Source organism: Pararge aegeria, chromosome 16 (genome assembly GCF_905163445.1).
Source record: "Pararge aegeria chromosome 16, ilParAegt1.1, whole genome shotgun sequence".
Classification (NCBI taxonomy): Eukaryota; Metazoa; Arthropoda; class Insecta; order Lepidoptera; family Nymphalidae; genus Pararge; species Pararge aegeria.
The window spans coordinates 15,828,750-15,841,102 of NC_053195.1; the positions used below are offsets into that span (position 1 = coordinate 15,828,750).

Here is a 12,353-nt window from a genome sequence, read left to right on the forward strand (position 1 = left end):
TTGAGCTTTAGTTTAATGTACGTAAAATCCATTTTACTCCGACGCCTAAGTATTTCAATACTCGAAAACGACTCCTCGATTACGAGAAAGCAATTCTTTTACTAATACTAATAGTTGTGAGTTATCATAGGCAGTAGCGTGCACAGGGTTTCTGTCCAGGTTATGCATAAAGAAGGAAAATGGCATAAAATGGAAAAATCCTTCCCCTTTATGAGTAATACAAAATGTATGCAGTACATTTTGTGCATGAAGTGCACGCTGATCATAGGGACTAAGATGATAGAAATCTTACCTGTAATAGCCCTTATAATTATTAATAAATTATATTTAACTCATACGGCTAATCGCGATTTCTACACGACATCGTACGCTAAATCATTTGGCAAGACGTCTGTGTTGGTAGGAAACTGGCCAGGAATTAAGCCCTGGGAGAAAGGAAGCCCCAGGAAACAAGCACCACTCCGGGGAAAGGATAAAAATGTATCTACTCTCACAACTCTGGCGCACGAGTTGAAATAATATCCAAATAATATATGTGTAATAAAAAAAAGGTGGTAAACTTCTTCTATTCCATGTTCCCATGCTTTAGCAGGTGGACACGTTAATTTTATTTCCCCTGTCAAGGGATATAATCGGGGGTTATAATTTTTGTCTCCTGACTGTGCTAGCCCTGCTGCCAGGGATAGAACTCCAGACCTCGCAGTTGTTTAACGACAATGTTACCCCTGTGCAGTGGCGTGCACAGGTTCTTCGGCCAGGGTATGCATAAAGCAGATATCCCTACTAATATTAGAAATGTCAATGTAAGTTTGTTTGTTTTCACGCAAAAACTACTTAACAGATCCTCATGAAACTTTGTACACATATTCCTGGAAGTGTTAGAAGTAATAAAGGTAACTTTGTATTGTATCCCGACATTAAGCTCGGTTCCTTTGGGAAAGGGGATGAAAGTGTTAGACGATTAACACCATAACTCCGACAAATTATAACCGATTTAAATAATTATTTTTGTATTATAGAGGTTATAATATGTGTTTAATTTTGCCCGAACTTTGTGTAGATTTGATGAATGTGGTTAGCGATACAGGTCAGAACTTCTCAGTAGTATACTGAATACTAAATTTTTTTTTAGAACTACAACTAAATTGAATGCCACATCAAAATCAAACGCAGACGAAGTTGCGGGCAACAGCTAGTATAGCATAAAATAGAAACATTCCCCTTCAATACGAGCTATATAAAATCATTTGGGTATGCAGTGCTTATGTGCTTGTATGTAATGCACGCCACTGCTCTTGTGCCAAGGAGGTCGACAAACTTTACAGAAAAGAAGCATATCTTATAAGGTTTGTGTTTAATGTGTTAAAGCAACAAACTTGGAAATAATAAAACTACTATTTTCTATGTGCGAGTCTAAGCTACCTACTAGAGCCATATATGCAAATTAAAAAATATGAAAGAACAATGGCCATTTTGGATTTAGCCAAAACAGATATTGTTACCAAGATGAGATTAACAAAAGACACGAAATGTAACATATTAAACAATGCGCTCTTTGAATTAAAAGTTGATAAAAATGTGCACAAAAGTTATAATTATACCTAGCGTTCGAACATAGAAATTTAAAAAGAAGAAACTAAAACTTATCATCATCATCTGTCATAGGCTTATTTATACTGCACTTATGGTGATAACAAAAAAAAACCGGCCAGTTTAGTTTTTAGTTGACGAATTTAGTTATCGCCATCAGCTCACTTCTATGTCATATTTTACTTGTAATGTTCATCAAAAGTGGCTATCTATGTGGCTATTTGAATAAAGAAATATTTGACTTTGGCTTTATTTGACTTTACCCTGTCTGTCTGTTAAATAATAATGAAAAAGTCATGTGGCCAATAGGGCATTCAATTAACGACAAATATTCTGCTTTTACGATGGAAATCAAAAAAGATTTTTTCAATCTCCAAATTTCAATAACAAGGGTATTTATAAAAGCGAGGGTGAAGTGGCTCGGTCACGTTTCTCACACAATCATATAATAAAGAAAGTACTTTGGGAAGTGCGGTCGGTGATGACGTCATGCGACCATATTATTCACCGATCGTCAGTTTTATACGATGGTTACGCAAGATAGCAATTTTAAGTGTCGATTATTTTTTTTTTTCAGTATAAATACTTTTAAAAAAGCTTTTCAATTGAAATAAAAAACACTTCTACTGCCGATAAGTTATTAAAATACGACTTATCGTAACACATCGCTCTTAAAGACTTTAATATTGGAATTTATGATAAATGTCTTTTAAATCCATCGTTGGCCAGTGGTTAGAATGGTTATCGATGGGTGGCGAGGCCCTGGGTACGATTTCTAGAAGAGTTTTTGGGTATGGGATTTTTCTGTTTAATTGCTAAGTTTACTTTTGACGTAATCCCCGAGGCAAGGGAATATAAGCCCCCAGCTACCGCTCTGATGACCAGAAGCAGTGGCGTGCACTCCATAAATCCACAAAAGCGCTGCCTACCCGAACAGTTTCATATAACTGGTAACGGAGGAGGATTTTGCTATTAGTTATTAAAATACGACTTATTTTAACACATAAAGACTTTAATATTGGAGTTTATGATAAAGGTGTTTAAAATCTATCGTTGGTCAGTGGTTAGCATGGTCACCGACGCGTGACGATCCCACGATTTCTAGAAGTATTTTGGGGTATTGGATTTTTCTGTTTGGTAGCTAAGTTGACTTTTGACGTAATCCCCAAGGCAACCACTTCACTTCTCCATTTCACTTCTTTAGGCCTACCTTGGACTAGGCCGAATTCCTGTGCAAGCCACTGACCGTTGGTGAGATTCCTGGAAGAATTTTGGGGGTATTGAATTTTTCTGTAATTAGTTTAATTATACTTTTCACGTAATCCCCAAATGCCTATTCTCCCACCAATGTGAATTTATTGGCAGTTCTTATACCTTATGCGAATAATTCAATTGGGAAACCGAAGTCGGACTATATCTATCTAAAAATATCTTTATTTTCAGGTAAGCAGCCCAACACAGTACTTCTGGTACCGGACTACACTTCAAATATCCGAAGACATCAACTACCCTGAGACCTTCAACTACAAGATAGCTATTGCACTCGTCGTCGCCTGGATTCTCGTCTACATGTGCATGATTAAAGGCATAGCGTCCTCCGGCAAAGTCGTCTACGTAACCGCCACGTTCCCTTACATTGTACTGGTGATATTTTTCTTCAGAGGGATAACCTTGAAAGGAATGGGTGACGGACTGATCCATCTGTTCACCCCGAAGTGGCATAAGATCTTAGACCCTGTTGTTTGGCTAGAAGCTGGCACTCAGATCTTCTTTTCCTTAGGCCTCGCCTTCGGAGGACTCATAGCATTCAGTTCATACAACCCCGTCGACAATAACTGTTACAGGGATGCAATTATGGTCTCCATGACAAACTGTCTGACATCGATGTTCGCTGGTATAGTTGTGTTCTCGATTATTGGTTTTAAAGCCACTATGGTTTATGAGAAGTGCCTTGATTTGAGGAATGCGACACTCTTAGAGGTTTTTGGTTCCGGATACAGATCCATGGTGTTCCCAGAGGCGGGGCAAAATATGACGGTGGATTTCAATGGAAACTTTACTACGGTGGTGATGCCGACTTTGCCGGAATGTGATTTGCAGAAGGAACTAGATAATGTGAGTATAATATTACGGTGCCAAGCAAGGTTTTTTTCCGTCTAACTTATCCTAGCAATTTCTGTTACTTAACGTATTTTTTTACACCATCTGGGTTTTTGACAATTTGGTAGGTATCCCTTTCTCAAGTTAGTTCGGTGACAATGCAATATTGTACCATTGTGCTGATGCTATAAGACCCAAGGAAGTCCTCAACTTAAAAAAAAATACCCAAAATGTTTCAACTAGTTGTTTTTTTACATTAACAATTCTCAGACCAAGCAGATAAGCGTCTATAAACAGTGCAATACATAGCAGAGCATGCAAGGACTAAGCGTTTTTAACCATTTATTAACTAAAAGAAAGTTAAGTTATCAGGAATTAACAAAAAGTAGATGCTATAATCTATTTGAAAACATGAATTTGAGAGGAAATTTTGCTTAAAAAATACGTTACTTAGCTACTACTCAAAACTACAGACCTATCCAGGTCTTGTCATCTAGAAGGGGGCCATTGGGACCATGAAATTGGGACATGAAATACATTTTTCATGTGATTTACGAATCAAAAGTTCCATCTGTGGGCCGGGCCTACTTGAATAAAGCTATTTTTAATTATGACTTTGCGTTTCATCATCATATCAACCCATTACCCGCCCTTTGCAGGGCACGGGTCTTGTCTAACAAGAGAAGGGTTACCTATAGGTCGTAGTTCACCACGCTGCGATAGCCAAGTACGGATCGGTACCTAGACTTCACACGCCCTTGTGAACTTTATGGGGTCTCTCAGGCAGGTTTCCTTTTGATGTTTTGCTTTACCGTTGATGCAAGTGATATTTTAATAGCTATAAAACGCACATAACTTAGAAAGTTATACCTGTTTTCACCAACGACGAACAAGGCAATTCCTATATAAGTTACGCCTAATCTAAGGATCTAGGCATACATCTACGTTTGACAATAGTTTTCACCTAAGAGTTAGATTTTTTTTTTATAGACTTCCTTTTGACGACCTCCCTGGCCCAACGGTGAGCGCTGTGCATTTAAGTAGGAGGTCCCGGGTTCGATCCCTGGCAGGGAATGTGGAAATTTATAATTTCTGAATTTTCTCTGATCTAGTCTGGTAGAAGGCTTTGGCCGTGCCTAGTTACCACCCTACCGACAATAGACGTGCTGCTAAGCGATTTAGTATTCTGGGGCGATGCTCGTTGAAACTGTTTTGGGGTATGACTACCATAATCCCTAACAGGTTAGCCCGCTGCCATTTTAAACTGCATCATCACTTTCCATCAAGTGAGATTGCAGCCAAGAGCTTATTTGTAGAGAAATAAAAAAAACATCGCGTTAATCATTAGGCATTCGATTAAGGTGATTCCTAGATTTAGTGAGAACGTGCATTGGGGACATTGACTTTGTTTTAAATAAAATTGATATTGTTTCACAGACTGCATCAGGAACCGGCTTAGCGTTCATAATATTCACCGAAGCCATCAACCAGTTCCCCGGCGCGCAGTTCTGGTCCGTCCTATTCTTCCTCATGCTGTTCACGCTTGGCATCGACTCACAATTCGGAACCCTGGAGGGCGTGGTCACATCCATCGTGGATATGAAGCTGTTCCCAAACCTTCGCAAGGAGTACCTCACTGGGGGATTATGCCTGATGTGCTGTCTATTATCCATGGGATTCGCCCACGGCGCTGGGAGCTATATTTTCCTGCTCTTCGACATGTACAGTGGAAACTTTCCGTTGCTGATCATAGCTTTCTTCGAGTGCATTGGCATCGCTTACGTCTATGGTGTGAAGAGGTGAGTGCCACATTGTACCGATTCTTTTATTACTAAATTTGTAGGTCTTTTTTCCATTACAAGTTAGCCCTAGACTACGATCTCGCCTGCTGGTAGAGATCGTTCAAATCCTGTCGGTGCAGAAAATTTTCATATGCATTCTCAATTTATAAAATTGATAATTCCTCCAAGTGTAGGTAAAAACACTAATAAAAATTATAAATATTATAAAAAGAAAAGCAATGTGTCATCTCTTGTTTCAAACGTCCTCCATTGTAATACGGACCTTTGAAGAAGTACATCGAAACTGCAACGTTTCCTGAAACTGAAACTGTAATTCGTTTAGATGAGGCTACAGTCGGCATAATTTCGGCATCGACGGTAGGAGAGCCGTAGCTTAATTGGATAAAGCGCGCAGGCCGTGATTGCCGCATTTTCAATTTATAAAATTGATAATTTCGATAAGTGTAGGTAAAAATACTAATAAAAATAATACATAATCATATTTCAATATGGACCCCTATACGGGTCAAGGCCCTCTGCATATACCATTAACTAATATGATTTGTATTACAAAATCGCAATATAAAACTCTACTGCGACACTCAATAAGCGTAAACCATGTTTCATTGTAAGCAACTGAATTACCGAGTCGTTTAAGCGCCGTAAAGCTATACGTAAAATGTTATCAATTGAATTTTATGTATCTAATACAGCTGGCAAACTGAGTCCGGATGATATAACTATGGACTCACCATTATTTGGGTTGCAATTTTAGAAAGCTTATTTTAAACGATAACGTTTTGCAATAGTAATATGCACCAGTAACTTTTTTAAGTACCTTTTTTACATAACCTACGTTTTTTCGTCATTAGATTTGCCGACGACATAGAACTCATGACCGGTCAGCGACCCGGCATTTACTGGTTGATCTGCTGGAAGTACCTCTCACCATTGGCCATGCTGTCGATCCTGGTGTCTTCGTTCGTGGAGCTGGCTACGGAAGGTTCCAGCTATGAGGCCTGGATCAGCTCAGAAGGTGATACAATCAAGAAGCCCTGGCCGGTATGGGCGGTACTATTAGTGCTTCTGTTGGTACTAGCTTCAGTGCTGTGGATTCCTGGATTAGCAATTTGCAGGTAAGATTATGCGTTATAGAAACGGTAATAGCCCAATAGGTAGGAGCTCGACTTCACTTATAGTGGGCCGGTAATCGGTCGATTTTCGATTTTTTGTGAGAAAATTCACGGAAATGTAACTCAAAGATATAATATAGAAGAATCAAATAAATAGCAGATAGATAAGTCGCAAAATTTTGGTTTTCAATGAAACTTTACCTTTAGCTTCAGATAGGTACGTCATCACATCAGAAATGAGGAGATCCATAGAAGTGGTAATAGCTGAAGCACGTTATTGGCATAAAGTTCCAAACTTCCAGAGCCGGGTATACTCGTAGCATCGGAAAACGCAGCGTTTGTAGACTACACAAAGTAAATCTGAGACAGCTGAGTAAATAGAAACCGTTGCGTGTTAAAACGCACAATCTCACAACCAGATTTGCTTCCAAAAGTCTTCTTGGGAGACTAGCTCAAGAGAATTTTGTCATTACAATCTCTTTATGGGCTTCACTTGTAACTGCATTACCTGGCACACTTGTATTAAAGAGTTAATTGACAGATCAATAAATCCTTCTTCGCATTTGAAATCACGCTTTCACCGGTAAACCCCTGGATACCGGTAAAGTCAGGTCGCCCCAAAACGAGGTGGACAGACGAAATCAAGCGGGTTGCTTGGGTGCGGCTCCCAAGCAACCGTGGCCAGGACCGTGGATTTTTGAACCCTACAGAAGACCGATATCCAGCAGTGGACTCAATAGTTTGAACTGATGATGATGATAAATATAATGATTATGGAGACAGGATATTACATCACATATCTATGAATATCTTGGCTTTTCTCTACTTAATATGATGCATACTGCATATTAACTTTCCTCTCGAAACAATCTATCTCAATAGATAAAAACTGAAAACTGCATTAAAATCTATTGCGTAGTTTTAAGATCTAAGCGTACAAATGACAGGAGCGACTCTTTTTCATACTATGTACAGAAACTGTCTTCCAGATACTTCGGTGTACCCATTATTGATGACGAGGAACGTGCTTGGTTCCCCGCGGACGACCTTCGTGACTTCCACGGGATCGAGCCTAGGCCCGTCTCCAGGATTGAAACCTTGCTGTTCTGCACCAGACCTGATGGATCCGAGGGTTGCTGCTGGCCTGGCTGCTGTGAGACTGACGATGAAGAGTAGACCCTGCCAGAAAGTACCAGATTAGTATACCGCAATGAGGTAGGCCAGGTTATAATACTTTTATATAAATTTAACTCCTTATTTGAGTTTGTCTATGATCAATATCAACGAATAAAGTTGTTATTACGCCCTCGCCATAATTTAAAATGTTATTATGAAATGAGCGACCTTACTCACCTCGTAAAAGTTAACTTTAATTTATATCTAATCGAAAGAGCGCCATCTAGTGACAGTACAGTTTTCCAGTATAATAACTAGATGGCGCTACTAAGTAAAAAATCTCACACTTGGCACTCAGGAGTCATGCCTATACAAATGAGTCTTTGAACTTTCTAAATCATATACTTTTTAAATCAATGGCTTGAAACATAGACATAAAACATTCCTACCTTAATGTAGGTATACCGATAAGGTATACAATCAATAGGTGTTTTCTTTGTATTCGTACTGACATATCAAATTAATGAAACAACCACATATCTCTGAAAACTTTCCTGACATAAGAACTGAAAGGATTTCAACCAAAAATGGGGCTAATTATTTTGGCATCAAACAAAACAAAACTTTAAAACTCAACTTCTTATAAGGTAGACCATGATGATGTATTTCAATTTACCAAAACATGATTCCTAAAAACCGATAGAACCGATACGAAATATGTTACATAATAAAGATGATTTCACCATTCCAAGTTTGCAACTTTTAAACCAAAATGATTAACCCTATAAATAATTGAATTAGAAACCTATCCACATATCTCTTATGATAGAAACTCATTCATATCTGATCTATTAAACGCATATTGAAAATGCCTTAAAAATAACTTTTCTCAAAAAAATTATATTGTAAAACCTCAACCTTGAAGGTGGTGATTTATTGATGTCTAAAAATTATAATCATAGTAATAAATAAAGATAAAATCGATTTTATACAAAAGCCATTATATACCTTAGTATGCTATTAAACAATATTTTCAATAGAGCTGCCTGAGAATTAGTAATAGCACTAGCCCGCGTGATATACCAGACAAAGGTCTGCTCGCGTCGTTAAAATTCTAAATTCAAAAATGTTTTATTCATGTAGACCTTTATCATAGGCACTTATGAAGCGTTCATACATTTAACATTTTAACACTTATGTTAGTGATGGTGATAACTGCATTCGTTAACTTAAAACTAAAGCTAGGAGGGTTCCAAACGCGCTCTGGTCTAAGAAGAGCCCACAACAAACTTAGCCAGGTTTTGTAATCTCATAGACAAGTTAATATTTGGCTATGAAGTTAGTGCCATTCCCACCCTAGCTTTTTTATCATACATGTCATCCTTAATATTATAATAGGATTTTTCTATAAGCTTACGTTTTATATAAACTTTGAACTTATTGAGAGACATGTCATGGATTTCATCTGGTAATTTGTTATAAAATGATATACTTTATATTCGATATAATTACCCTTAAATGAATTACTAATTTCATGCAGCCTAGTAAACTGCACTGCACCCGCCATCCACGCGGTACGCCTCAGACTAATGGCACCAGGGCGGCTTGCCCTCCTTAGTGTTGCCTGTTTAAAGGCGATGGTTTCCCAATTGCCATCTCTTTGGTTCTCTGCTCTGTGGTCCGTCAATTATTGACCGCTATAAAAAGCTACGAAAAAATATTACGTTTTGTTTTTTTTTTAAGATGGAATAATTTTCAAACTAATGATAGACGAAATTACTAATTCTTAGACTCGGCTTCCTTTAATTTTGAATTCATCGTCATATGGTTATCATAACAATTATACTCCAGTCGTCATATCCTGCCGTTTATATTACTCTGTTGAATCTTTGTATATTTATTGTCATAGCAGTATATATTTGTTGTTACCTATAACCTAAAGTAAAATTATATTGTTCATATACCTAGTACATAATTATTAATTGTTAAGTACCATTTTCCATTAATAGTCGATAATGATTTGATGATATAGGTAAAAAGAGAAAGATGGATAAGATTTAAATTTGGCGCGTAACAACTTAGCTAATTAGCCAACCTGAGCTTTCTAATTTTATGATGCAATGAATATAAATAAAACACAGGGTTGTGCTCATAGACTTTCCTAGAGCACAGAAATTGACCTTTTTTTTAGCCGAAAATCTGCCTCTTTTTACATTGTTCACAATATCATTGGTAGTTATCACAGTAAATAGAATATGATACCTCTTTTCGCCTATGACAATAAAATAATAATCTTGGAATTGCCTAGTGTATCTATCAAGATAAATAATTGCCTTGCGTAATAAAAAATGACAATAATAATTGAACAATGATGTACTACTTACTGGAGCAGACATTTTTGACGTTATCTATGCGCACTACGGTGGTCACCGAGGTGACAATAATATGGCTAGTAGCCCGTCCGTGTCCATTATAAAATCATCTTACTCTACACATCCTGGGGTGGCGAGAAGCGATCTCATATAGAGATAAGCTTTCCTTTGTTTACTTCATATATTTATGTTCGTAATAACAATTTCCGATTTCAAAACATGTTTTTTTTTTCGTGGTTTACATGGTTTATAATACTTTTTGTACACAGTGTATCGTCGGTCTTCAGCAAACAATGTTAAAATGTATATTTATTAATAAAACAACAAATAATAATAATAAAAACTTAAATTCTTACGTAGTCAACGTAAATGTAACGCTTTACGCGACTTAGTAGGTAAAGTAAAGTTTTTGTTCACGTTTTTTCTTAATGTAAATTAAATACCTACTCACATGCTGAAGAGCTTTTTAAAAATCAGCTTGCCTATTCAAAATATAGTATTATTTTCCAGGTAAAATCGGAAATACGGACTAATACGGACTATACGGATAATAATCGGACAACTTTAAAGCGAATATATAATATATAATGTTTCGAAATTCTCATGAATTACGAATAACAAACGGCTTTATTTCTTATGGACATTATCTAGCTAGAAGCTTCGTCAGATTCAAGACGGGCATTGGTTGGGTGTTTGAATATGTATTTTTTGAATGATTCATACAAGAATTTAATACACAGGAAGTACAGGTGACGTATTCGAGATACGTCACTTTTAATATGAACACAGCAGGCGTCTAAGTCTCTGATAAGCTTTTAACTTGCGGCCTACTAGACCACAAAGCGTAGCACAATCACGTCGTCGTCTCTAGTACGTAGTAACATAATTACTTAAAGACAATAATAAGATAATATAACTTTTTATATTGGTATATTTTATTCCCTATTTGTTGATAGTTTAATTTATTAGGAGGTTATTTAAAAAAATATTATATACCTATTCTATTTTATAACATTTATTTCAAGGTTTTGAAAGACAAGAAAGAAAAAATAAAGACAATAATAATTTGAATTCTTATTTAGTGGTATTCTTATTTGGTGGTGGTTTTTAGTAGGTACTAAAGTCGAAATCTTTTGGTGTTTAACTATAGAATCTTGAGGTTTCCAAATTTTTTAAAACCTGGAAAATAAATATTACCTAATATTTATTTAAGTATTACCTGTATTTCAAAAAATACTTTATTTAAGTAAATGTTTAAATTTAGATAAACACGTGAATATTTAAGGTATAGCTACAAGAGATGCGTTTGTACCAACGTAAAATTAAATTAATCTCTTACATACGATAATAGATTGTTATAGAATTTTAAAACTAACTATATTAACACTAACTATGTTTTACATGACAATTTTAGGTACCTACTGGATCTTATTAATTGTTTTACTATTTTAACATTACGAAAATTAAATCTATTTACAGATTATATTTCATTAAACATTGTTTTCATTATCCTTATGTTGAGGTACCTAAGTAGTTTTAAAATTAAAAAAAACCTTGAGGCTTTAATTTAATATTATTAACTTTGTTTGTTTTATACTTATTTTAAATTTAAATTGCATTACCTATCTATAGGGTTGTTTATGATAGGTGGACCTTTTACATTTTTTATATTGTATTTTTGGTATTCTTTATATATTTTAAAAGATATTACCTATATAGATTTCAATATTAAATTGTTAAACATAGAGATTGGAACTCTATCTATCTACAAGTACTCGTATTTAATAATCCTGTATCTTATGATTATATTAGGTAGATAGATGTAAACTTATACATCGAGCCAGTTACCACCGACTTAAAGGAACAGTAAAAAAATTATACTTTTTGAAGATTTTTTTAAATTGCAGATAAAAGCGCTTTTAAATTGATGTATTTTTATATGTTATGTTAAATTATTAAATTGAATTTAATTTATCATACTAAAACCTCCTGTAAAATTCGTGTTTTTTGGTTACGCATGGTGGTAATGGTGGAATTTGTTTTATATTTTTATAATGCTCTGGCGTATTATGAACATCAGATGAAAATTAATTTTACTGTGTAAAAAAAGGAGATATAACGTACAATACCTACATCAAAATTAATAAGTAACGTCAAAGAATTATAAATTATAACATACGAGTTTTTTTTTAATATTTTTGAGCTCTATACAATAAGGCCCATGTTTGCCATTTGCCTAGCGTCCTTATGTTGATTTAACG

General features: G+C 35.8%; 1 protein-coding gene across 1 annotated transcript in view; it reads left to right on the top strand.

Moving 5' to 3' along the window:
* The window catches only part of LOC120630526 (sodium-dependent neutral amino acid transporter B(0)AT3), a 30,176-nt gene extending 22,396 nt beyond the window's left edge, over window positions 1–7,780 (top strand). Inside the window, exons 2-5 of the mRNA XM_039899777.1 lie at window positions 3,034–3,705; window positions 5,128–5,489; window positions 6,344–6,607; window positions 7,594–7,780. Of these exons, the coding sequence (XP_039755711.1) occupies window positions 3,034–3,705; window positions 5,128–5,489; window positions 6,344–6,607; window positions 7,594–7,780 (1,485 nt within the window). The remainder of the gene's footprint in view (window positions 1–3,033; window positions 3,706–5,127; window positions 5,490–6,343; window positions 6,608–7,593) is intronic.
* The last annotated feature ends 4,573 nt before the right edge of the window (window positions 7,781–12,353 follow it).